This window comes from Phyllostomus discolor, chromosome 9 (assembly GCF_004126475.2).
Source record: "Phyllostomus discolor isolate MPI-MPIP mPhyDis1 chromosome 9, mPhyDis1.pri.v3, whole genome shotgun sequence".
NCBI lineage: Eukaryota > Metazoa > Chordata > Mammalia > Chiroptera > Phyllostomidae > Phyllostomus > Phyllostomus discolor.
Genome location: NC_040911.2, coordinates 30,144,395 through 30,172,345, shown reverse-complemented (window position 1 = coordinate 30,172,345; position 27,951 = coordinate 30,144,395). Strand labels below are relative to the sequence as shown.

Genomic DNA, 27,951 nt, shown 5'->3' with positions numbered 1-27,951 from the left:
GGCAGGTGGTATGACATATACTATTTTTCAAGGTTTTCTAAAATCACACTAGTCTTTTAGCAGCCACGGCCCGGTGCTGGGTTCCTATTAGCTTCCAGTTCACTACAAATAGAGATTTTTTTTTTAAAAAAAGCCAAGTGTTTTCAAGTCAGGTTTTCCCTATCCTCTATTTCTTCTAGTTAAACATTTCCAACACCAAATGAATGACTATTTTTAATGTTTTTAAAATATTCTCTACCGGTTTAGGCACTTTGTTTTGATTCATTTATTCTTTAATAATTACTCAGTTCCTACTATGTTTCAGGTCCTGTTCTAAGCACCAGAGGTGTTGGTGGGAAGGAGAGGAATAAATTCCTTGTTCCTTGTGGCACTTATTCCCATCCTAGTGGGGAAATCAATTGAAAATGCCACGGTTCTTGAAGGAGGACAACCTGATGGTTAAGGGCGTGAGCCTCAGCTACCTTGAGACACCTGGCTTCAGCTTTTCCAAACTGAGTGACCTTGGGGCAGCCTCTTTGTTCCTTTTAACCTTATTTATAAAGTAGGGAAAATAACAGGCCTGAGGTAGCTTTTTTAACAATTTTCAGAATTAAAAGAAATAATATGTGTAAAGCATTTAAAACAGTGCTAAATAGATACCACTGTCTTCCTCATCCTTATCGCCATCATCATCAATATTAGCTACACCTTTGGGTAATTTGCAGGTGTGACAAGCAAGTAGCCTATGTCCCCATGTAAGTTTTATTACTTAAAAATAATAGAGTTGGATTTCCACTATTCAACTATTTTAATTATCCTGACTCTTTCTCTCTGAAATGATACTAAATCATTGAGGTTTTTACTCTATCATTCTCCATACACGTCTTTAGGGTTGCACATATTTTCCACATGCAACCCCATATCCCAGATCTGATAAAGATCTGATAAAATTGTTATGGAGCTCTACAACCCCACCTCCTATAGAAAGCCAAAACCCATTCCCATTTCTGTGAATCCCCAGGGTTTGCAAAGTCCTGGCTTTTCCAGGAAGATCCAGGATGATTTAGTATCATTTCAGAGAGAAAGAGTCAGGATATGTTTCATTTATTCTTTTGAAACATAAAGGTTTGATGAAAAAACTAAGTAGTTTTAAAGTGGCAAAGTAAACTGGGGAGAATAAACATTATCCAATCCTTCAAAGGCTGAGTTCATTTTAAGAGTCATCCAGACCTGGATTTAAATTCTCTTTCTACCATTTCATTTGTTTGTATCCCCAGGCTGGTATTCAACCTCTTAAAGCCTCAGTTAACTCATCTGTAAAGTGGGAATGTTTTGAGGGCTAAGTGTAATGAGAAGATAAATCTTTGCTACTTGTAAACAAAACTGGCTTCTTCAACAAATAAAAGCCACTTTGTGCTGTTGATGCCTTTTCTGTATAATGAGAGGAGATAAAAATTAATGCTCCCAATATAATCCAGTAAGGAGAGGCTGGGGAAAATTGGAATGTTATGACTCTTTCCTGTGACTTTCTAATTTCAGTGGACTTGACTAAACCTATGATGGCTCAGCATTCTATACAAGCAGTGAGTGACGGGCAGTTTCACATCCGGTGGGACAGCGGTACAGCAGAGTGGTGTTGATGCATCAGGAAAAGCCAGGAAGGTGCAGACCCCAGGGATTCACAGAAACGGGAATGGGTTTTGGCTTTCCATAGGACATGGGGTTGTAGAGCTCGGTAACAATTTTATCAGATCTTTATCAGATCTGGGATACAGGTTGCACATGGGAAATATTTACGGAGTTACCACAGTAACCAATTGAAAAACGATCATTATAAACCTTACAAATCACTTGGTTGAAAATCAGCCCTTGAAATTTTGGCATATTTTATTTTTTTGGTGCTTAGAATCCTTGCAGATACCATAGCTCACACCATTTTTATATAGCCAAAATACAGGGTGGGGTAAAAGTAGGTTTACAGTTGTTTGTGTGGAAAATAATACAATAATTAATAAATAATAATACAAGATCAAACTCTGTGTGTTGTGTACTCACAACTGTAAACCTACTTTTGCCCCACCCTGTATTTACTGAATAAACATGCTTCAGAAAGACATAAAATGATTAGGCTTCCTACAGTGGCACCGGTCCAGATCTCATTCATAAATTCAATTTATTCACTCTCTTGGCTGCCCTGTCTCTAGTAAGGAAGTCATCGAAACCTGTGATACCCCAGTCACCAAGTTTTATGGTAATCTTGACTCTTCTCCCCTTTTTTTTCTATATTTAATGTTTACTAAGTGCCATGAATTCTAGATCTGTGATGTGGCTTTGATCTGTCTTTTCATCCCAACCACACTCCCACTAGCCCAGTTCAGCTGGGCTGGCTCTCTCCGAGCTGTCGTTGTGGCGTTGCCTTTGCCATCTGAACTCCTGCTCCGGTCTAATCGACCCAACCTACTTTGTCTGATGAATTTCAGCCAAACGGGACAATCATGACCAGCTCCAATTCCCTTTTCCAAAACTACTGAAAAATTCCCTATATCCTACCACCTATAAAATACAAGTTTCAACCTCCCTTCTCTCTCTGCTTCTGCCTATGTCTCTCTTTCTCTCACAGGTAAATGACTTGCTTGGGGGTCTTTTCAGGGATCAGAGTTTCTGAGTGAGGGGCTGAAAAAACGTGAAAGAGGAACTCCACATGGAAACTGCTTAGACCACAGGGGAAAGTAAGCAGAGGAGACCCTGAGTGGTTGGCCAGGAGGAGATGTGGAAGAGCGGGCAGCCTTCCCTAGGCTTCCAGCTAGAATGGCGCCCAAAGTCCCCAGAGGAGAGAGAGTTGCTACCCTTTTCTTAAAATTTTCCAGAGAAGAAAACTCCCTTGAGAATTTGTTCCAGCTGATTTGCTGTTGTATTTAGGTTTCTTTATCATAGTTGTTCTTGGTAATTACACAGCAGCTTTCATGGGAAGAGCCTTTAAATAGACCTGATAATGCCTCTCTGAGGTAGGTAAACACGAAGTATCATTATCCCCATTTAACAGATGAAAGGATAGAGGGAAAAGGTCCTGGGCACCTTTTCCGGCACACCAGGATGGGTTTCATTTCCTCCGTTTCACAGAGGAAGCATCTCCAGGCCTTTTCCACACAGCCCTCCTGCGATGCTCAGGCGTGGCTGGAGATGCCTTCGTTCCTGTCTCCTGACATCTCTCCCACCTGGAGTCTGGCTGTGTTGAGACTGGAGAGTGGTCAGTCATGTGCACTACTTCGATTTTCTAAAATGAAGTAATTTTTAGAATTTGTTTGATCATATCACAAACACAATGCATGTTCACTGAGAAAAATTCTGACGATACATAAAAGCAATATAGTAGGTAGGCAATAAGTGTTTTCTGTATGATTGGAGAAATGGTAAATAAAAAAATGAGCTGGTGAAAAGAGTCCAAGTCACCTGTAATCAGGAACATGCCATTACAGATTCTTTATCACCCTTCCTTTTTTCCCATTTGTTTTAGGGTCCAGTCAGCACGTGTGGTGGTGGTATCAGAAGGGAAAAGGGAATGAGGAAAAAGCCCATTTCTGAACTCCAGGGCGGAAGAGTCAGAAGGTAACATACTGGGGAATGGACAGTCTTATTGACTAACTCGCAAACCTAACCCACTCCCACCTGCCCTGCCCCAAACCCCTCTGTCTTTCATCCCTACTCCAGCATGCCAAATGATCGGTCTTGCTGTTGCCACACCACCACATCCATCATTTTGATTGCATATTTCTGTTTATCACTTTGTTCTTCAGGATCAGTGTTGCCTGGTAGAACAGGAGCCACCCACACCACAGGGAGGTTTACCGAATTTCAGTTCTTAGCACAATAGAGGCTCCTCATTATATTTGCCATATCCGTAATCTATATTGCTTACTTAATATTTTATTTAAAACTACTTGCTTAAAGAAGTCTTTAATCTCAGTCTTCCCTTGTGTTTCCTAATGCTGGCTGCTCTTTAGAGAACTTTTAGAAAATGTATCTAGGATGAGGGTACCTCTCTGATTTAATGATGTAGGGTGACACCCATCATTGGTGTTTTTTTCAAAGCTTTCTGCATGATTTTCATGTGCAACCAGTATTGAGAATCTTGCCCTAGCCCTGGCTGGCGTAGCTCAGTGGATTGAACGTGGGCTAGGAACCAAAGTGTCCCGGGTTCGATTCCCAGCCAGGGTACATTCCTGGGTTGCAGGCCAGAACCCCCAGCAACCACACATTGATGTCTCTCTCTCTCTCTCTCTCTCTATCTCCCTCCCTTCCCTCTCTAAAAATAAATAAATAAAATCTTAAAAAAAGAGAGAGAATCTTGCCCTAAGCAATTATATTTATGAATCATGGGCTTCATGGGTTGATTGATTTTTATCTCTAATACATGTTAAAATCTATTAACATATTAAAATATAGTAATACCTAAACTATTAAAATCAATTTTAAAAAAGTTTTCTCATGTACCATCTGAAACTGTCTCATAACCTACCAGTGGGAGGTAAACCATAGTTGAAGGCTCACTATAATAAATAAAAGAAACTAGGACTTTAAAATCTGAACCTCTAAAAACCTAGTTAATTCCAACTCTGCCCCTTACATGTCTGACTATGAGATCAGCATCTTCAGTGACTGTAGCTTTGTACCTAGTCATTTTAATGAACCACCTTCCCTCCCCTTCCTCCTCAGCCCAGCCCAGCCCCGGTAGGGGCCTTCTGCAGTTCTTCCCTGAGGTATACTAACTCTAGAACACCACCGTGTCCTCCAGCACGTGGATGCAGCAGTTCACCTACGCTTTTGCCACATTTCTCTGGGCACCAAACCTATAGACCGACTGACGATGGCAGAGACAGAAATGACAAAACAGTCTCAAGGTCTTCATCTGAATCATGAAATGTAAGTTTCCCAAAAGACTTAGATTATAAGTTTCAAGGGCCAAAATAGGTCTGTCTTTATGCTGTTATAAAGCCTTTCACACTTCATTCCTCGTCCTTTGCTTCATGAGGGACAATGGCTTCTGGCCAATTTCCTACTCACTGCTTTTTCCTCCTTCCCTACCTCCCAAAATAAAGCTTCCTTTAGTAACTAGAAGTGGCTGAATATCTTCTTTGCTTGGTTACCTATATAATCCCTAATTCTGATATCTAGTACTTGGTGCCTTTCTTTGGAAAAGCATAAACTGCATTGGAAATAGCATCTCATTAATCCTCCCCACACCCCTGTGAGGAGTTTATGTGGTGAGTATTACCTCTTAGACTAATCCTCCTGCAAGTGGGATGCAGGGTCTTCCTGCTCACTAGCACGTAAACTTGCTACCCAACCAGCTGGTGGGGACCAGCAATGTTTGTGTGATAAGAACCAGTGCTCCTCCTTGCTCAGGAGAGAAGTGGATCTGTGCAGCCTGTCGCAAAGTAGCCATTCCAGCTCTGCGTGGCCTAGTGGCAAAAGGAGATAAAGCATCACTCTCATGTTAGTGATGAACTCATAAGTAACGCCTGCACTTAAACTCCTAATAAAGCCCAATTATGAGACTCTGCTGCCTCCTGAGAACCAATCTCATTATTGAGACTGCTCTCTCTCTCTGCCTCCCATCTGGCTGGCATTGTGAAGAGATGAGTGACTTCCTGACCTAAGGAAACTTTGACGCCTGCTGCACAAGAAAAAAAATGCAGACTCAACAATATAGAATAATGTTGAAAGTTCAAATTTAGACTACAACATCCCTTTCCCCCAAATTACTTGTCTGAGTGTCTAGGGCATAACAGTAAAAATGAGTATTTTAACAAAAACACCTTCCAAAGAAAGAAGTTCAGCCATTCAGGATGATGCTGAGGGGAAGCAAGGCCGGACCTCACCTGATGGTCTAGGTACTGATTTTGTCCATTATGCTAACTCTAGGGAGAAATTTCTGGTGGGAAACGAGGAAGCTTGTTTGAGAGGCCAGAGCCAGCCTCCTCGCAAGCAGGCTGTTTCCAGTGGGAGAGTCACCGCAGGAGGGGTCGTGCAAGGATACAGGGAGAAAAGTTAGTTAGTAACCGAATAGATTACTCCAGGCTTCTCTTGGAATATTCATGGCAACAAATTGGTGACTGTCTTCCAGAGAAGGGAGTTTCAGCTGATAGCTTCTAAATGGGCCAGAATTTGTTTTTAGGGGAAGAATAAGTCTATGGAATCATCCTGGGGTTAAGACAAATGAAGAAGGTTACCCTTATTTGGGGATAGACACGCAGGAGGGACTGAGGCGGGCCTGGGGTGTGTGTGTGCTGTGGAGACAATGAGGTGTGGCTTGTGGGATCCAGCTTAGAGACACCCTGCTGCTGGGAGTGAAATAGGAATCTCTCATCCTCCTCCCCTTTTCCTCTCCCTCCCCACGGGGAGCTAGTTCTTTCTGTTCTTTGCTGCTTCACCAACCCTGGAGGGGCTAACTAAGTAAGCCTTAGCTCCAGCGCTCTGCAAGGTCTAGGATAACCTCCAATATCCATCATCTCCAAAGGACACGTGCAGAAGGCTCCAAGACCCACCCAATCAGCCAAACCATGACACAATCCTTTTCAATTATTAGATCTTTGACAGGCAGAAACAAATTATTCTGGGGAAATTTACTGCATTCTTTGAAGCTGCATTGTGGACACTATACTGCGTGGCTTGAATCATTCTGAAAATTCTCGAGTGCTAGGTATCCAAATTTCACCATCATGAAATAAATCCCTGGAGTCTTGTAACTCCTGTAAATTTCCCTCTGACTCATTTCTTTTTTATGTGAGTTATTCAGATTTTTTAAATTGTGTAACAAATTTTCATTAGGCTTTTCTTTCAATGAGCTACTATCAGTATTTTTCTCCCATCTTCTACAGATATGTAGCAAATTGGAAACCAAGCAATTATTTGTTTAGTCCCATGATTTTCAGCGTGTGGTTTAAAAACCACTGGTAACAAAACCTCCTGGGATGTTTTTAAATATGCAGGTTCCTGGGCCCACATTACAGATCAATTTATTTAGAATCCCTGGAGTAGGGCTGAGGAAGATATATTTTATTTAAGAAAAAAAACTCTATGGTTGAATCTTAAGAGAACTACTGAGGCGAGATTTTCTGCAGAGGAAGAAAGAGGACCTGCATTTTTTTTTCTCTTCCAGCTTTGTATTACCGGAAGAGCTATTAATATATTGCTGACTTGGATAATTGCTCAACTACCCATATAGCTTTGCTTGTATAAAGCTAGTTGGAAAGCAACATTTCAGTTAGCTTCCCTAACTTATTTTCTATTTCCTTAAGTCTTATTCTTGACCCTAGTTATGAACTAAATTGTGTCTCCCCCCGCAATTCATGGGCTGAAACCCTAACCCCCATTACAAGGTAATTAAGTTTAAGTGAGGTTATCAGGGTGGGGTCCAAATCCTTTAAGACTAGTGTCCTTGTAAGAAAAAGAAGTGGCCCTGGCCAGGTAGTTCAGTCAGTTGGAGCATCATCATCAGATATGTCAAGGTTGTGGGTTCAATCCTGGACCAACGCACAAGCAAGAGTCAGCCAATGAACGCATAAATAGGTGGAGCAACAAATCGATGTCTCTCTCTCTCTCTCTCTCTCTCTCTCTCTTTGTGCACACAGAGGGAAGGGCATGTGAAGACACAGCAAGAAAGTGGTTATCAACAAGCCAGGAAAAAAGGCATCACCAGAAACCAACCATGGTGGCACTTTGATCTTGGACTTCTAGCCTCTGGAACTGTGACAAAACAAGTTTCTGTTGTTTAAGCTGCCCCCAGTGTGTGTTATTCCATTATGGCAGCTCAAGAAGTCTAATACAGCCCTTTTTAACAAAACTGTCCAATCAAGAGGAATGCAGGGCATGAGTCTCACACCACTTGTGAGAATTGAGGACCTTTGAGCCTCACACCCACTTGTGGGAATTGACACTTGAGAAAGAGCTTCTATGGTCAAAGTCACATGATTGCCTTGAGAAAGGGGCTTCCTAATTTTCACTCCAGCATAGCATAGACAGCTATGCTTTATAGCAGTCTACCAACTACCCTCTGTATGGGGAATTAGGAAATGAGGAGGCAGGCTCCTGATCTACTTCTGTTTGGTGTGCAGCTACTGTGCACATATAGTAAATGTTAATGGGTAGCAATGCTCCAGTGGAGGAAGGGCAACGAGGAAGGACAGCACAGATACAGCTAAGTGGAGAGAAGTGTTTTGCATAAGCTTTTGTGGCAGACTTTAATTTGCGTCTATAAGGCTATAGACATACATTTCCTTGTGCTTTCAGAAATGTTCAACGTTTCTTATGTTCTGAGACTCTAAAATTTCCTTGCCATAAAAAATGTGAAGCATTCTCCAGAAACATCTTTCTGTGGTGAGGTTCTTTTAGATCACAAAGACTATTGTTTTCTGGAACCTGAGCTCTCAGTTTGACTAAGCTGATGGAAGGTTTAATGGGCTCCTTCCTGTGCAAGGGGTGCCTTTCCTTGGAATGGATTTCTACTTACACTACTTGGGGCTGACTTAGTTGGCTGCTTCCTAGCTCTGGAGAAATCACAAACCTTGAATTTATTTGAGTGCATTTGAGGGGTTAATATTTCAGTTTTGCTTTGTTTGCTTCCCCCCCCCCCCAATTTTGAATATAAGAATGAGTGACAGTTGAAGTTTGTTAGGCCTCTAGGGGTTCTGAAGTGACTGCCTAGAATGAGCTGCCTCCTTTGTGTCACCAAAACTTCTGCCAAGGGAAGATGCTTGCTTTCCATACAGACACATACACACGCACAAGACTAATTTAGAGAGGTTATCTGCTTTCTTGGGATCTGCTGGTAGTGCATACTCAACACTATGAAATTATCAGATACTTTGGTCACATGTTGACCCCTGGAATATCCAGATAAAAAAGATTTACGTTAAAATTTGTACCATTTTGCACTCAGATATATGATGATAGCCTGAAGTCATCGTTGTTATAAATAGAGAAGTAAATCTTGTAACAGAGAGCAAGAATTTAATTGTTCAAAGAGATCCATAATCCAAATAGAAATTGTTCCATCCAGAAGCATAAACATTAAGCTTAGAAAATGGTTTGCTAAATATTCTTCCATATCCACACACTCAAAGTAATAGTTAGTGAAGTAACAGTACCTAACCTACTAAGAGTAGTAAAGTAATTTCTTATCCAGAGCTGCAGGTATTTTTTTTGTTGTCTCTAAGGAGAATCCCAAGGAGGCTATAACAAAGGAAGATGAAACTGGACAAGCTATGATCATGATTAGCTTTTCCATGTCGGAAATTGCCCAGGTGATGTGTGAAGTGGAGGCCTCAGCCGAATCTCAGCTGTGAATGAAACTCCTGGTCTGGGCTGCTTCCTGCTGGACCCCATAAGGGACACTGCATTCTCTTCAACTGAGGCTATCTGTCCTTGGTTTGCTTTTTTTTTTTACATATTCTTCTTATTCTGCAATGATTCTTATGAGTTATCACTGTCTTGGCAGTCAAAGAGTTTTATCTCATTTCCCTGAAATAACTGTTGTATAAACATAGTTTGAATAAAAATTTCCTTATGTGCCTTCAAGAAAATTTAAGCAAATAGCTTAATGGTTATTTTTTCTTTGAGTAAAAGATTTGCTCTACCAAGTCCAGACTATCACTTAAGAAATAAATGCCTAACCCAGAATAAAGCCCAAATAATCACATAAAGAAAGCAAATGACAGCAAGATCAACCACCAAACACCAACATTTTTAATAAAAGGCATATGTGCCATATAAAAGTATCTGGAGAATTTTCCAGTGTACATCTATATGCATTTTCATTTTTGTCAAATGGAACCGCTGATTCCTGCAGAAGGTGGCCCTGGCTGCAATCTAGGAACCACAAGAAACCCCACTAAACATGCTCTAAAGACTCTCACAACTCAATAAAAAAAAAGACCAAAAACCACCCCCAAAACCCCAACAGAAAGAAACCCAAAGATTTTAAATATACATTTTTTCTAAATAACTAAATAAAAGTGGCCAATAAACATATGAAGAGATGCTCAACATCACTAGTCATTAGTGAAATGCAAACCATAGTGAGATAACACTTCATACCCATTAATGTAGCTACAGTCTAAAAGACTGATAATAAGGGTCGTGGAGATGTGGAGAAATGTGGAGATGTGGAGGATGTGGAGGATGTGAAGAAATCAGAACATTTACATACTGCTGATGAGAATGCACGATGGTGCAGCTGCTTTGGAAAATAATCCTCAAAAGCTTAAACATTTGTTCAGTATTAACTATACAACACACGACACAGCAATTCCATTTCTAGGTATATGCCCATGAGAACTTGTACGTGAAAGTTCAGAGCAACATTATTCATAATAGCAAAAAGTGGAAACAATCCAAATGTCCAACACCGATGAATCAGGAAAATGTGGTATATCCATACAGTTGAATACTGGTTAGCCATAAAAAGGAATGAAGTGCTCCAGGCTACAACATGGATGAACTTTAAAAACATTAAGCTACATGAAAGATGTCAGTCGAAATACCACATATTGTATGCTTCCATTTATATGACATTTACAGAACAAGCAAATCTGTGGATCTGTGGAGACAGAAAGTAGATTAGTGGTCACCTAGGGCTGTAGGTGTTGGGGTGGGGGAAATGGAGGCTGATTGCTTACAGGTATGGGGCCATTCGGGAAGTGATAAAAATGGTCTAAAATTAATTGTGGTCATGGCTATATAACTGTGAATATACTAAAACCATTAGATTATACAGTTTAAATGAGTGAATTGAATGGGCTACAAATTCTATCTCAATAAAGTGTTTACTCTGAATCCACCGGGGTTTTTCTAACTTTCCCAGTTGCTGACGGGGGTAAACCAAGAGGACGGAACAGACTGCAGCACTGGTCACAGGTGGGTCAGACGGACGCCGTCCGCAGAAACGTTCTGCCTGTCAGATCAGCACTTGGGACTGGAGCTGTGGGGATCCAGCTCTAGAGTGAACATGCTGTATGGAATCGGGAGTCTTCACAAGTGAACAGAAAGGCAATTATATATAAACAGAACCATTCCTCTAAAAATAAAAACTATTGATCAAGTACTCACATCCAGCACTATGATGTGTTATGCAGAAATCCTTCCATTCTTCAGAATTGTCTAAATAAGGTGGGTATTATTATGTACATTTTATAGGTAAGCAGTCTGAAAACCGAAAAGAGGCTAATAAATTACTAAAGGAAAGCCAGCTTGTAAGTGGTCAAGATGGGGTTTGACCTGCATCTGTCTGACTGTTAGGTCTCAATTTCTATGCAGTAGAACTGTTTAAGATATTTGCATTATAAAATAACCTTTGTATTTGTACCTCTTATTATGCCATATTCTCCCTCTCATTCATATATCTATATTTGTATCTATATTCATATCTATATCTACTAGTTTTACTTTGTAGTGCCTGCCTACAAATGTCATTTTGGAGTGATCACTTGTGAAAACCTTAAAACAGGGAGATTACAGGAATTGCCACTGACAATAGTGGTACAGTTGTCATAGTAACCAATCCACTAAATTGGTCTGCGCTACGAGGCACACACTTCTGCCTCTCTAATACACCAATATTGGCCAGATCCCTCGTAGTATTGATGAGCCCTTGTTAATGCGTGTGAGGTAGAAAGTGCTGAGGTCCTAGTGTGTATCTTTAAAACAATGGAATTTTTTTCGTTAAAGTTTCCCTTTCTGACTCATATAGATTATGCATTCTCTCTCCTAATCTCTTCCATTGCCTGTGATGTCTGATGTGGTTGGTTTTGAAGGGTGCTAAAAATCAGGACCAGACAGTGGCCTGCTGCTTTGTTCTAGCAGGATTTATAAATATGACTATTTTCATTTTTGGCAAAAAAAAAATGACCTTCCCAACCCAATAATTTCTCACTCGGTGCCAGACTGTGAAATCGATGACTGTTCCACATCCATCCTCACACACAAAATAGACCTTTATCTATAAAAACACATCTCAGAAGTCACTGTACAGAACATTTGAAGGTGGAACCCAACGATATGCATGTTGGCTGTGGATACACACACATCCATCTCTCCACATTTTCCAACAATGCTTCTACATTTTAAAGGACTCTTTCTTCTTTAATATCAGTGCTTTCTTTCCCCTCTTCTCCATTTCACTGGCCTCGTCTGTCTTCAGAGGCACCTGAAGGCACATAAGGCGGGGAAGTGAAACCGACTGTGATTCTTCAGTTCACTTCCCTGCAGCCTCCAGTGCGCCAGTCTCCATACGGTGGCCCAGCTGAGCTGCGGAAGTTCGGAGTCCCTGGGCAGGGGCAATTTACCAGCCCGCTGGCAGGCGCGCTGGGAGCAGAGACCCAGGCACACGTCCGTGGGAGGCTCTGGGAGCAGCAGCAAAGGAAACCTCGAAGCTTGAGTTAATGAGATTAAAAAGAAGAGGCACTCTCTTCTATGAAAGGATGAATTGGAAGACTTGAATAGCTAAAAGGCCATTGCTTTCTTTTTAAAGAATTAAATATAAATTGCAGATAGCAGTGAGAAATTCTAATTTTCCTACTTCCTTCTGATGTCCTTGTGGTCACCTTTGGGATCCTTTCAACCCCATTCTCCTGGTTTTATGAATTTTGTGCTATCAGTGGAATCCCAGCTATGTTCACAATTTTCTTTGATCGCAAAATGTGAATTCAGGTCCACTTTGCTTAATGCATCTTTTAAAATTAATAACAAATTAATTTTAATGAGCATTTTCTGTTTATTTTGATTTTTCTTTATCTCAGCTGATTGTTAGCAAAATGCCAGTGAGTAGAACTATAACTAACCCATTTCACTGATGTAGGACTCAGTGAAACGTGGAGGTACAACATACATTTAGGTTTATGATTCTGAAGGTAAAAAACATGCTGAATTTTGCAGTAGGGAATTCATCTATGGAAGGGGTAATCCTTAGCAGAGCCTACAAATTACTCCATGATTTGGACAATACTTGCTGCTCAATCTCTAAGCACATGTGCCTCCTTTCAGTTCCTGGAATGCACCAAACTCTTTTCTGTCTAGATGCTCATGTATGTTCTGGTCTCTTGGCTTGGGCTTTCCCCAGCTGCGTAGGCTGTCTCCCCCCTAGACCCATTGTCTGGATATCTCATCTTTCAAGGCTCATCTTAACCTCTTCTGGAGAGAAAGTCTTTGGCCACTCTGACAAGGTCGCAGCACTCCGCAGCGGCACTTACTGTCTCCTGGCACATCACTTGTTTCTAATCTACAGCCTGTGTTACCACTCTGGTTGACTTGTGTAATTACTTCCCCTTTTTCCCTACACTGTAAACTACAGGAAGTCAGGAACGAGTCTGTCTTACTCAACTCTGTATCTCAGAACCTAACACAGGGCTTGGAGCATTAGACATGCTCAGTACAAATTTGGGGGCTATTCAATAGCAGAACTTCTTGTTAGTGACAAATTGCAGCACATCATCATCTCAAAGCTCCCGCTGCAGGCATGACTCGGTCATGGGTACAGGTTTAGAAAAACTGCTCAAGGTTGCAAAGGTGCCCTTTTACTCAGTTTTGCTCTCAGTTCCAATTACACTGGGAATTAAGATGATTTTACAAAGAATGTAGTAATATTTTCATTTCCTCTTGTTGGCATAACAGGCTGTCCACTTCGAACCTTGACACTTCTGAAAATACTGCATTCAGCTCAAGAACAAAGAACTTCCTATTAAATGCCTTGATTAACTCATATTACAAATACATAATTATTGAACTGAATCAAATTATAGGAATGAAGTTACCATGATTGACCTTTTTTTTCTTTTGGAAACACTTTATTCTTTTGAGGACTGTGTTTTCTTTTTAACGGAATTCTATGTTTAACTCTAAATTATAAAAGCTGGGTATTTTGTGATTTAAATGCTTCTAAATTTGTAATTATTTGTCCAACAAATATTGAACACCTGCTCTCCAAGTTTGAGAACTTCTTTGCCCATCTTTCTTTAAGTACTATTTCTTTTTCTTTTTCAGATCTCTTCTCTTAATAATTTCTTTGAATTCCTATATTTTATTGCCTTCTCATTACTGCCTGTTTTTCTTCTCTTTTCATCTTCCTGTGATTTATTTTCTTTCTTCACATCATAAATAATTGCTATTTTCATTTCTTTACTATTGTGGATTTAAGTCTAGTATCTTTCTGCCTCTAATAATGCCAATAGTTCTAACTCTGTTTTCACTTATATTAATTCTGATGTTTACAGTAAAATGGACATATTCACTGTGTCATCTACATTACAATTGAGAGTCCTTTCCCTGTTTAGCTCCTTCTCCTGCCCCCATCATAATAGTGTTTATTTGTTTGTTTTAAAGCAGTCATCAGTAACTCGTGCATCAGGAAGTCTTTTGGAAGTTAATGGAAAGGACATGACAATAAATATATTTTCTGAAATTCTAAATGAATAACAGAAGGTATAAACATTTATGGCACAATTGTTAAAATGGCTTTCTTGAAACAAAATAGATACAGAATAAATTTCCAATTAGAATAATTTTGTTTTATATTATTAAAACACACAGGCATTTTGGTAATTCTGGCTGCTACCTGTTGTATCCATCACCTGGAAGTGTCACGCACACAAATAGCTTTCTGCTGCCCTGGCAGAAGCAAACTTGGTATCGCTCTAGCTCTGCAATGTGCAGAAATCTAGGGGTGGGGGCAGGAACCTTTGGGTTTATATCAAAGTTTCAAGGCTTTGTTTTGCTTTGTTTTATTTTCACAATCATTTTTTTTTCTGTGGTTAAATGGAAAGTTCTTATTTTTATTGATTTATTTAAAACATATTGTCCCATTCTATTCTTCAGCAAGTCCATATCATAGGGACAAAACTCAGCAATCTCATTATTTAACCCATGAATCACAGAACTAATAACTAATTATGGCAGAACAGTGGGAAAGAATTTCAGCTCACCTCTCACACTGAGCTGAGCCAGGTCCTAGAGTGTGGAGCTCAGTTGTATTTAAGACAAATTCCAATTCGTGCTGAACTCATATTTTGGGGTCATATTCAGGCAGGGAGTTAAGTGCTTTCATTAGAAATATTCGGAGCAGTCACTGTCTAGTGGGGGAGTAAACACACAGGCCAAACCCACAACAGCACGAGTGCCCCTCCAGAGTTACCCCTTGGGACAAAGCAGAGGGCTCCTACAGTCACATTGTACTCAGCCCAGCTGACTCACTCAGAGGGCAGCAGTGCTGACAACACATGCCCTTTGATCAAAGCAGCTGGAAATACAGGTTGGCATTTAGAAAAAATAATTGTTCACATGTTCATTTATATGCTTAGATTAGTTTGCTGAATATACGCATGTCAATCAAAGAGAGCGGTGTGTAAAATGTACCTGGCTACTCTAATTTCCAATTAGAAATTATTAAAATACCATGGAAATAATATTTAACCCTCTTATGAATAATGACCAATCTATTATACTTGGTTCTATATCCAAGCATCTATATGCTTGAAAAGATTAGTAACTCATTCACTGTTTTTAATTAATCACTATTTACTTCCCTGAAAATACTATTTTAATTTTTAAGTCTTATTATAGGAAGTTGAAATTCTCACTTGGCAGGGTAGAATTATTTAGCCATGAATTCTCTCCAAGTGTACGGAAAAAGATCATTGGGACCGTTTCCACTAGAAAAAGGACAAAATTTTGTGTCCATTTTGTTTAGTGATGGCTCCCAAGTGCCAAGAATGGGGGTTAGCAAACTTTGAAAAAAGTGGTAAAAAATCCAGCCTGCCTCCTGTTTTTGTGCAGCCCACACAGAGAGGATGGTTTTCACATTCTTAAATGGTTAAAAATATCAAAAGGAGAATAGTATTCATGACATGTGAAACGTACATGAAATTTTGTGTACACAAATGATATTTTATTGTAACCCAGCCATGCCCATTCATTAATGCATTTTCATGGCTGCTTTTGTGCCAGAAAGGATGAGTGGTTACAACAGAGATTGTGTGATAACCTGCCTCCCCCCACCCTCTGCAGGCCCCAAATAATTACTATTTGGCCTTTTACAGGAAAAAAATGTCAGCCCCAGGCTTAGAACAATACCTCTCCTTAACTTCTTCTAAAGCCAGATATATTAATATTTAACCCTCACAAGTTTCTTTTTAAAAGGAAAGTCTTAAGTCTATATATAACTCTAAGAACAATTACCAGATTATATCCTAGCACTGAGAGAAGCATAGTAAGAAGCAGAACACCATGGATGAGAACAGAGACTCAGGAGCCACACTCCCTGGACTCAGATTTCGGCTCCACTACTTAGCAGCTGTGCAATTATTGACAAAATGGTTAACTTCTCTGTGCACCAGTCTTCCCATCTACAGAATGAAGCTTATGATGGTACCCATCACGTAGAACTATTATTAGCCTTAAATGAGTTAACATATAAAATACTTATAATATTACCTGGTATGAAGTATAGCTGTTCTAAATAAAGTAACATTTTTTACTACATTTTTATGTCAGGAAAATTGAGATACTTAGAAATTACCTAAGATAATAAGTAAACCTCCACATGTTCCTAAATATGGGAAAAATACAAGCTAAATTAAAATGTGAACATGTCCACTTTTGTCAGTATGTCCTCCTCGCCAACACAATGCATTAATATCTATTCTAATTGCCTTTTGATTGTAGGATAGAACTATTTGTCTCCTGCACCTGTGGTATAGGAGATAATTTTGTAATCAATGGTCCTGTTTCATATAGTAAACAAATTGTATTCTGAATGGTTGAGCAAGTTCTGAAAGAAAATCTAACTACCTAACAACTTCTAGTGTGAGGGTATCAAATTGGTACAAAGCGAAGTAACAATTTAGAGAATACCTAGATACAAGATTAGTTTGTTTTGTTAAGGTTGTTACTCAGTTCTTAGAAAGAGAGCCAATAGAAAATATTGTATTACATTTAGAGCAACACTTTCTAAACACCCAAGACAGAAATAAAACTGTGTGTTAGAAAATCTAATGGCTTTTTAATAATTGCAGGTCCTTTTAGCAAATAGATAATTAGTACTCCTGATGTTTAAATAGATTTTTACATTAATTTATGTGAAATCTTTAAGTAGGCTATGTTTTGTAGAAAGTGAAATCTTTATAAAGTAGTTGTCTATCTTCTATAAAATATAATATCTTAAAAACTATATTCTAATACAGAACTCTACATGGGACTGTAACAGCTGGTTGTTAAATGTTTTAAAAATGTAATCATTCTCATGAATGCATTGCTACTACAGGTGTTTTCCTGGAGGAGGTTCAATGGATTTTTGTCAGGTACAATAGTAACATAGATTGAGAATGATATTGGTGAAGTGCAACACTGGGGCTTTTTCATTTTATAATCTTAACTCCTTTAGCTTTCAATAAGCATTTATTTAACTGGTACATTGTGTGAGATGTGATGGAAATATAAAAGAAAATTTAATTATTCCAGTCCAATTTGATTTATTTGGGACAATTACTAAATTATGAATTAAAATTAGAAAAATACAAATCAAAAAGAAACTTTGGGTTATTTAAGATAAACTTAGACTATCAAGTCTTCTGGTGTTTACGTTTTAATGTTCTAAATATTACATGTCATGTCCCTTTATTAAATTAAATTTTCATGCTTTAGAAATTCTTAATAATGACTTTTCCAAAACTTTTTCAAGAACTTATTTCTTAAGTTTCACATTTCTTGCAATAAAACAAAACAATAATAACAAAGAAACAATACTTCAAAATATTTTACTTTTTGTCTACTTATGTCTTGTTGCTTTAAATTAGTTATGTATATATGTGAATATATGAAAATAAGTCTCTTATTTTTAATTTATTATCATTAATGCTTAGTCTGCTAAAATAAAACATGAATCTGAGCATAAATAACATACTTAGAAAACGATGAAGCCACTAGAGCAAAAATTAAAAATTAATTTGAGTATTTATAAAATCTTTACCAATTGTGTTGCTTTTTCTTTTTGGACTTAATAAAAATTGAAAATTATTTAATAATACTTATAAACATGGTTAAATTTTGTTATATTAATAGGCCCACTTCCTATAGATAACATATTCTTAACAAGTAAATTTTCTTTGAAGTTATTCTATTGTTTATATGTTGTTCTTATTTCAACTGACTGGTCAATTTTAATTTTCCAACCCCTATTTTGAATTTGAGGAACTTTTTTGTATTTAGACTTTAAGAACTACAGGTGGACAAAAAGTAATAAATGTAATGAATGCCTTTCCATTCAACTGTCTTCAGTAAAAGTGATGCAATTGCAAAAACAATCGTTTAACACATTTATCTCTCTGTTGAATCACATGTAAGGCTGGAAGAACATTTCTACATTATGCTGATACTATAATAATAGTCTGATATAAAGCTATTGATTGCTACATTAAAGTTAAGAACTTGATGATCATTCTTGCATTCTTTCTGTGAATTAACATTAGAATAATGTCATTAGTACATACAAATTAAATTACTATAGTTATCAATACCGTAACAAAACCTAAATTATGTTAATTTGAGATCAACAATAGGTTTACATGAACTATTTTCTGTGTCTTCTGCTTTTAAAGGAAAATACAGTTTCTTCCTACACAGAGGTATCAGATTCTTGCAGCATCCATGACACTTGTACACATTCAGTGGTTAGACACCAGTACCTATCCTTTAAATGACACGGCCCAGTGAAGCTGGAAGGCGTCGTCACAGGGCCGGGCAGCCTGGCATCTCAGCCTTCCACCAGGACAGAGCCAGCAGGCCCCAGCTGGTGTGCTGAATCCAGACTAAGGTGGAAATAGATTTTCCATTTTGAAAGTCAACTCTTCTAACATTGAATCCTAAGACATACCTGTTTGATACAAGTACATGGAGTGCTTCAGAAATTATTTATTGGATCAAATTTATAATGCTCATTTCCAAACATTACTCTTAAAACAAGTTAAATCTTAATTTTATCATCCTGCGTTTTTGAATTTATACTAGATAATACATATTTTTAAAAATAGGAATAAATGTATGTCCGGGACTACAACTATGTTGTCTGAATCCTCAGTATGTATTTCCTGTGCTAACTGAAGCATACTTGTAGGTCATTTAGAAGTTATAAAGGTTAAATAACAGAATATTAATCATCAGTGCCCATTGTGTGGTGACATCTGCCCATCACACTAAGCTTATCATTTTGATGGTAAGCTTTTGATGGTAAGCTCTAGATAAATGAAAAATCCTTATAAAATAAATGCACATTCCACATTCTTGTTCTCACTTGGACTCCATGTTCACTATTCAAGCCCACAGGGGTTCTTGCTTGTGCTATTGTCTTACCATCATCTTTTGCACCACAAATTATTAACTCAGCTCTCGCAAATATTAGCAAAAATCAACTTACAAGGTTCCTAAGTTAGAGGTTTCTCATGCCTCCTGTGGGCCTCACCTGAACACCAGTGCTGCCTAGGCAGCTATAGAGAATATCTTCCATTTCTTGAAAGTTTAGTCATCTGGGACTGGTGGAAACATCACGATGGGAAAAATAAACATTTAGTTCCACAAGGCTGCACAGGGTGGACCCAATCATTTTGACATCCTTCTGAATGGGAAAATGCCATCATGGAATTTTAAACCATATAACTTCTCACGAAACACTTCAGTGGATTGGTCTGGGGTAGCTTGTCTGGCCTCTGCAATCGTAATATCTTATCACAAGAAACTGAAAAGATACTGCTTCTTTTTTCTAAAAAGAGAAAGCAACCTTATTCTTGGGCTCCTTGAAAAGAGTTTTAAAATTGGAGCCAGTAAAACACAATGGTTAAATCCTATAGTCTTTTTCTTGTTTAAAAATCTCAGCAGCATTTTTAAAAGCATCCTTTCTCCTTCCCCTTTGACCTGAAATGCTATTCGCAATACACACAAGGGAATGTTTCCAAATAACAACAACGACCACAATAACAACTCCCCAACTTCTTTGTGACTTCTGAGCAGGCGCACAGAACTAAGAAGCTAGATGGCCCCCCTCCCCCTAATTTTCAACTTGCTCCCTTTGAGATGGGAGCCAGCAGGCATGATTCACTCTGATACCCTGAAACCTCTGGCTTTGCTCTACTTTGAAAGTGAAAAGGAAAGGCTTCCCATAAGACAGAAAAGTTTGCTGGGGTATGTGATGCCACAATTTCCAGTGGAGACCCTAATAGACAAAGCATTTTGGAACTCTACCTCCAAAGGGGACTAACCCCATGCACTAAACCATCCCTCCCCCCCAGGAAAACGACTTGAACTCCTGACAGAATTAAAGCTTTCTTCTCTGAGCACACCAGGCACTTCTGCTGGCCCAAGGCACCCAAGGCAGGAAAAGAGGTGAAGGGGCGGGGGACTTCTCCAGGCAGAGTCCACTTCCTTAAGCAAGCTCATTTTGATTTGGAGGGAGGACTGGACACAGAGGATTCCACAACTGCACTTCTAACTGCCCTGGCCTTTGGCCCCGCTTGTCTGTCAATTTCTGTCCACAAGTCCCACGTTTCCGGCTCTGAGGATATTGAGAATATGGGCTTTCTAGTGCTTAGGGATGCTGTTATAGACCTGTTCTCTGTTGACCTTTCAGAGACTAAGACATCAACTTTCCCCCACACAGTCTGAATTGTTTGTTTACGTTTGTTTTCAGCCTGCCTAAACCTCCAGCCCAGGCTACCCATCTCCCTCCTCTTCCCTACCCCTTCCCCTCCCTCCGGCCTCTCCCTCCACCTCCACCCCAGCTCTCTTCTTTGTGGTCTCCTACCTGCTGGCCAGGCTCTGCCTGCAGTGCTGCCTGAAGGGCATCAGGTGGTAGTTCATGGCGTCCAGCAGCAGCTTCTGGCAGACGGGGTCCGTGCGCATGAAATCTACTGACTGGACCCGCTCCACCAGCTCCGGGGCAGGGATGAGTGCGAAGCGGAGGCGCTTCATGAGGTCGGGCGCGTACTGCATGCGGGTCTCGCGGTCGTGCTCCAGCCACAGCACGGACATCTGGAAAAGCGCCAGCTCCGACTCCACGGGGGGCGGCAGCGAGTCCAGCAGGGCGCGCATCTCCTCGAAGTTGAGCAGCAGCACATCTTCCACCAGGTACTTGTTGGCCAGCTTCTTGGTCTCCTCCAGGCCGTGCAGCGCTGCGATCTTGCACACCTGCTTGTAGTTCTGCACCGAGATCTGGTCGTTGAGGAACTGCACGCAGAGCTTGGTGACCTGGGGGATGTGCAAGATCTTGCTGACCGACAGCACCTCCTCCACCGTGTCCAGGGAGAGGGTCACGTTGGCCGTGTAGAGGTACTCGAGCACCAGGCGCAGCCCAATGGACGAGCAGCCCTGCAGCACCAGGTTGTTGATGGCCCGGGGGCTGGTCAGCAGCTTGTCGTCGGGGGAGGAGGAAGGTGTCCCGGGCTCCTCCTGTGGCGGCGGCTGCTGTTGCTGTGACGGCTGCTGCTGCGGCTGTGGCTGCTGGTCCTTGGGGGCCCCCAGGCCGTCCTGGCCGCCGACCCCTCCCCCGAGAGGGGGGTGGCTGGAGAAGAGAGATCGGAAGTACTGCGAGCAGGAGGCCAGCACGGCCTTGTGGCAGTGGAACTGCTGGCCCTGGGCCGTCAGGGTCACGTCGCAAAACAGCTGCTTCCTCCAAAGCAGGTTGAGGCCGTGCAGCAGGTTGTCGCTGTGGCTGGGGTCGAAGGTGGATGTCCTGTCCCCGGATCTGGACATGGCGAGCTGACTCGGCGCACCTGGCTTTAAACCCTCCTCCAGCCTGGCAGACAGGGGTGGGGGATGGGAGAGAGAGGAGCAGGGTAGTGGAGGGGGTGGGGTGTGGCCGGGGTGGGGAAGGGTGTGGAGGGGAGGGGAGGGCGAAGAACAACAATCAGTGCTCAGCTTGGCTCCAGCCCAGCGCGCGTCAGGACCGCGCGACCCTAGGGGGAAGGTCTGAAGGCGCCGGCTCCGTGAGCGCTACCCGTAGGGCCCTGCCTGGGGTCCGGGCGCTGGTTCTGCTCTCGGCTACTCCTCTCGCCACCGCCCACACACTTCGTCCCTCACTTTCCTAAAACCGCCCTGGATCGGCTCTTGGCAGCGACAGCGGTGGCCGCAGCGACGGCAAAGTGGCGGCTGAGGCCGAGACGCCTCGTGGGCTTGTGTCTATGCCGGGCCGGATGAAGGGAGAGGCCGGGGAGTGGGGAGCCAGGGGTGCCCCGAGAGTGCAGAGGCGACTGATGGAGGCGGTTCCAGGTCAACTTGCGCCCACCGCTTTGCGTTTCGCAGTTGGTCCAGCTTTGGGGGGTAGGAACGGGGGCCCGACAAGAGTGCGGGTGGGCGATTCTTAGCCCTCCAAAAGCTGGGGACCGTTTCGATTATCCGTGCTGCCCCGAGAAACTCCTGGGTTAATAGTCTGAGGGAGCAGATAAAGCCCTTTCTTCTCCCGAGAAAGTGCAGCGGAGCGCGGTGAGGACCAGCTCAGTGGACTCGGCAGAGGCGGGAGCTGTCCTTATCAATTCTAGCTCATTTCCCTCACCCCGGCCCTGCCTGCTTCTCTGCTTTGCAAACTGTTGGTCTCCCCATCACCACTCAGTTTTACTAATTTTCCAGAGACACCTTTAAACCTGACAGGAGGATCCCTCCAGCCCCCAACCCCCGAGCCCCTCTCCCCCGCCCTCCGGCATTTCAAGGCGCAGAAGTTCAAACGGGTGTCTCCCCTTCCCTCGCAGGGCGGCACTGAGGAAGATGGGGAGCTGGAAGTGGGGTTACTGGGGTGCATTTAGAGCGAGAGGCAGGAGGGATTCAGGTAGACGGTCCTCCCTCCTGGGCACCTGGCGCAGTGGCTTTAACTCCAATAACTGTGAGAAGTTCAAAGTTAACACGCAGGTGTTGGGGGAGGGGGCTGTCTAATGGGGGGGTGGGCGACGCAGTTCCTTGAGGGGTCTCTGCATCCCATCAGCACCATCGCCGCAACCGCAGTTTCTCTCCGAGCCCCTCCATACAGCCCCCAGCGTCCCCCCCTCCACTCGGGCACCCCCACTTCCCTGGCCCTGGAACTACTTCTGTAAAAAGTCTGAGCCGCCCACATTTAGGCAAAGGAGGGCAGGATGGGGGAAGCTAGGCGAAATCGATATGCCAGGTCCTTAACCTGTAATTGCACCTTCTAGGGCTGAGCAGAAAGGGACCCTCTGCCCACATCCCGCCCGCGCGCCCGCCAGCCGGGGACATCCGCCGCCGTCGCCCGGCTCCGAGGGATCCCGCCGGACCTGCGCCTTCCACTGCGGCTCACACTGCCCTGCCTGGCGCCAGTCCTGGATCTCCCGCTTCCTATTTACACCGGACTGGGCTCCTCTCCACTCACTTCACATCCCGTTCCAGGTGGACCCTAACCTCCCTCGAGCTCCCTCCCCCGGCAGCAACCCCCCCACACTCGCCCCCAAAGCGCTGGCTTTCCTGAAACATCTCCCAGAGTCTCTCTGTTCAAGTGGACCAGGTCATACCTCTCTCGCTCTCTCCGCTTCGTTGTCTCTTCCCCCTTACCCCACCCCCCATCCTTTCCTGTTACCCTTCCTTCTTGTTCTCCTTTGCCTTTCCCCCCCATCTGCTTATTTCTTGCCATAGTTTTAATCTTTATGAGCGTTTGCACACAACTGCCCCCTCCCCAGGACTCCCTCCCCCATCCCTTCCCCCCACCGCCAACCCAAAAGACAACAAAATACACACAAGGCAGACACAAGGCCAGAAACTTACCTGCTTTCAACCAGCTGCAAAGTCAAGGCTCACTTAAGCTCCCCCCCAAAAATCAATTGTCCTTCCTTTTTAAAGGTTTGTTCTCTCCTTGGGAGGGGGAAAACACCTTCTGGTTCTCAACTCCAGGCAGTCACTCTTTACAATTTATTTTGTCGTACATCATTTGATCACCATGAATTAGCAACAGCAAGAAAATGTAGGAGAGGGAGAAAAAGAGAGAAAGAGAGAGGGAGAGAGAGGGAGAGAGAGAGAGGGAGCAGAGCTTTCTGCAAGAGAAGAAGAAGAAAAAATGTACGTGTGACAAATTATGCTACCAAGAAACAACACATCATTATCCTTGGGCCTGGGGCTCAGTGAGTCGTAACGAGAGTAATAGGAAATCCACGGTTGGGGAGAGAAACGGTCGTGCTTGGCCAGTAGAGAGAGACCGTACAGGGGGATGGATGCTGGAGAGACTCGCAAAATTATGGCTCAAGGCTATTGTAAAAATTGTCGAGCGTAAATGACTGCGATTTCAAACATCTTTGGAAGAAAGAAGGGGAAAAAGCGAGCCCCCCTCCCTCCCTCTCCCTCTCTCTCCCTCTCTCTTCTCTCTCTCTCTATAAAGAACCGTCAAGTTTTAGTGCGCATTGCTAATTAGTCAATTTCTCTCTGCCTTCACAGGCTGGCGACTTCGCTGCTGAGCTGAAACTGCTAATTTCTGTGACCAGCTTTTTTCTTAGCTGTGATCTGGATGAATGAGTAGCTGTCTCAGAGAGATGACAAAAATAAACTCTAATCCCCCCCAAAATTTCCACTACATCTTTCTCATGCATAGATTTATGATCTTCAAGCGCTCTGTGCAATATGCAAACTTTTTTTTGTGTCTGTATATATGCTGTTGTTTCCAGATTTCACTACATTGGTATGCTGCTTTTCCCTTCCACGCCCCCCCCCCACCCTGACTGTGAAATGCAGAAACCGTCTGAGTCAAAGTATGCCAAGATGCCACTTTACAGTGTCTTGGTGTTGGGGGTGGGGTCTGACTTGGAAGAAAGACACTAGCTGTTGTCTCTGAGGTGAGTGGCTGAGTGTACAGATGGGGGTGGGAAGCAGAACTGGTAGACAGAATAGATGAGAGCCCCTTGCCTTACATTTGTTTCCCTGCACTATTCAAGCTTCATGATCTTGTGGGAAAACATATTTTCTTTATCATTTTGTCTGGTTAAACAACCATCACTGTCAGTTCAACAGATAAGGGTTCAGAAGTCACTTTTTTTATTAGAAGATTATCCTATTGTCAGATTTGTCTTTCAATTAGGACTTTGTGATTTGCAGGAGCTAGAATCAAGAGCTAAGCAACTCAGCTGCAATTTCATTGAAGTAACCCTTCAACTTTGTAGCTCATCTGATAAATAAGGACAACCACACAGAGCTCACATTTTTAACCCTGCTTAGCATGCAAAATGAACCCCAGCAGGATTCCAGAATTTTAGCTGTACTAGAGATTCATGTGCATTTTGGTAGAGGACACGTTCCCTAGACTTACCCCATGATGTATTATACCCTTACATTTATAGCCCTGTATTTTGGTTGTCAATGGGGGTTGGAGTTGTCCAAGAAAGAAAGAAAGAAAAAAAAAAAGAAGCAGAAATAGCAAGGTATGCCCTTGAACAAGATGAACATGAAAGAAAGCTGGACATGAGTTAAATAGAGTTTTATTTGCTATTAAGTATGAGAACATGATTCATTCCAATTTATTTGTGCTCTGATTAGTAAACTTACTGAAATGCACATCAGGGCACCACCAAAAGGCTGTCTTTTTACCTTCTTCTTTGATTTGTGAGAGATGGAAAGACACCTGCTTAAGGGAGGGGGAAACCTGAAATTCTTTGGTTCAGAAATAGGGACTTCCCCATTTAGAATGGTGAACATTAACATGCATATAGGATATTTCCTCTTAAATAAATGAAGAAGGATCTATCTGAAAATGTTCCCCTTACAAAGGCCCCTTTCCATCATGGTCCTAGATTATCTAAGGGTAAGACTTCTTTATTCAAATCTTCCTGAAATGCTACATTCTCATATTCATATTTATAATAGAAAGGCCCAAATACATGGTAAAATAAGGGGAAAGAAGATTTTTTGTTGTTTAAAGCAGGGGAAAGAGAGATTATCCAAGTCTTTGGGCCCTATTATTTGCTTTGATTCTTTTCCTTTTGGCATTTCCCTTATTTAGGTCTTGAATAGGAAGATTAGGGACTATTACATAGCACCTTTTGGGGGTTCTGTTTCATTAGAAATTAAAGATATCAGGTATAAGGAATATCACCAAATTCTCATAAATGTAAAGTACAATTTGTATCGTGAGTTTTGATGTTGATCTTTTATGAGTTTGCAATGAAGTATTTACAACTAAATCCAAAAGCAAATAAGAGTATTGATCACTTAAATTGTTACCATCTTTCCATTCTATAATAAAGCCATTTAAGTGTGTTCTGTAGACTTCGAAATATCTGTTTTGGATTTTTTTCTGATAGGGTATATTGATCGCTAATGAGGACCACTAGGATCTTTGTTGCTTCCAAACAATATAAAAGCCACATTTCAAAAATTTTGACTACCTGTAATTTTAATGCTTATTTAACAACTAAGGTGGAAGGGGAAGAGAGGGGATTTGGGGTCATGCAATTCCAAAGCAGCTGCTAAAATGAAGGAGCTAGGTTGTTTTCATCTGGGCTTTAAAGTTATACTACTGGAGAATATTTAAAATTACAGAGAAAAAATTACAGTTAAAAATATTGATAATTAAAGTCATTGTTTTATAATCTGTGCATAAACTACCATAGATTTAATGTAAATCTCCCACCTCCAACTGGTTTTGACTGGAATTATTGCAGAACTCACAAATGATATGACACTATTTACAATAAATCCTGTTATGAAAGATTCATTTTGCAGCAATCAGATGCCAGCTACTAAGCGATTGTAAGTATCTGAATTTTATCCTACTTCACTGTTTAACGTACAGAAATTGCATCTGTGTGTTTGATCTGTCCTGCTGAGCACTATCAGCAGCTTGCATCTCTGCCACTATTGTTTTTAAAATGGCAGGAAGGACGTGACTAGTCAAGAGCACTCAGCAGGATGGATTCTACATGGCATAAGAGAAGCCAGAATTGTCTTACAAAAAATTAAATGTGATCATGTAAGTCATCTAATTCAAGCAGTCTTCATACTTGGATGGAATTATCAAAATTATTCATCAGTGAATCTGCATTTAAGCTATGTACAGTAGAGAGATTCTGAAACAGTTGCCACTGAGCAGTCTACTTAGAGGTGCCACTAACTGTGAGCAGTCTGGTCAGCCTTCAGCGAGGCAGGGACCCAGGGGGATCAGTGAGTCCAGGAGCTCAGAAACACTATCTCACTGGACTGGATGAACTCAAAATTATCTTCAGGATAGTTCTAGAAGTGTTTTGTTGCCTAACATGAAGGGACAGCCACATTAACGTTTATTTTCCTCATTCTTGACTTTCCTGATGGGGGATTTGTGAGCATGAACGTTAGGGCCTGGCCTCTTTTGTGTTTCTTTTCTTAAGTAAATACTGCTTCCTGTGGCCTGACTTTTAAGATTGTTAACATTGTGAAGTGTGTGGATAAAGACAGAAATTATCCCATTTCATTGATGATATAGAATTGAGTAAAGAAGGACCTCAGAGCTTCCTCAAAGCCAGGAAGTAGGAAAACCCAGAAAAAACTCGTAAGTTTCTATTTTTTTTTTAATTTTAAATCTTGGGAAGACATGGCCAGAGCTATCACAAAGCTATCAGCATCAAGAAGCTCATTGAAGAACAAAAAAATCTGAACTAACAAAAGATTAGAAATGATGTTATTGGCTACCATTTTGTCAAAAGCCAATGATTTACTATTGCCCCAAGGTCAAACCCCCATTCATGGCAAACATTCTGGGTTCTCAGGATCTGATTCTAGCTCTTCTGGGGAGTCTGTTGTTAGCTGTTTTCTAACAATATTCCACTTTCACCCCATAGTGTCTGTGCTTACATTGTGTCCTTACGAGAGGACTTGGTTCTCTACATATAGAAATCCCACCTATTTCTCAAGATTAAACTCAGGCTTCTTTACATTTTCATTGTGAAGCTTTTTCTAGCAACCTTGAGCAGAATAATACTTAAT

The 27,951-nt window shown here is 41.5% G+C and overlaps 2 protein-coding genes across 2 annotated transcripts in view; one reads left to right on the top strand and one right to left on the bottom strand.

Moving 5' to 3' along the window:
• Nucleotides 1-22,646, bottom strand: part of KLHL14 (kelch like family member 14) — a 93,787-nt gene extending 71,141 nt beyond the window's left edge. Inside the window, exon 1 of the mRNA XM_028524407.2 lies at nucleotides 20,816-22,646. Within this exon, the coding sequence (XP_028380208.1) occupies nucleotides 20,816-21,762 (947 nt within the window). The 5' untranslated portion in view covers nucleotides 21,763-22,646. The remainder of the gene's footprint in view (nucleotides 1-20,815) is intronic.
• Nucleotides 20,870-25,885, top strand: LOC118496760 (uncharacterized transmembrane protein DDB_G0289901-like). The gene is made up of 4 exons (XM_036009439.1): nucleotides 20,870-21,138; nucleotides 22,755-22,885; nucleotides 23,193-23,403; nucleotides 24,439-25,885. The coding sequence occupies exons 1-4, from the start codon at nucleotides 20,870-20,872 to the stop codon at nucleotides 24,461-24,463; spliced, it is 636 nt and encodes a 211-aa protein (XP_035865332.1). The 3' UTR covers nucleotides 24,464-25,885.
• Nucleotides 25,886-27,951: the final 2,066 nt, after the last annotated feature.

What these genes read in the sequence shown, in the direction of transcription:
- LOC118496760 (XM_036009439.1), top strand. Translation starts at nt 20,870, where the DNA reads ATGGCGTCCAGCAGCAGCTTCTGGCAGACGGGGTCCGTGCGCATGAAA. An exon ending in AGCAGCACATCTTCCACCAG is followed by an intron (nt 21,139 to 22,754) that starts GTACTTGTTGGC and finishes CTTCCCTCGCAG; the next exon opens with GGCGGCACTGAGGAAGATGG. An exon ending in CACTTCACATCCCGTTCCAG is followed by an intron (nt 23,404 to 24,438) that starts GTGGACCCTAAC and finishes CTGCCTTCACAG; the next exon opens with GCTGGCGACTTCGCTGCTGA.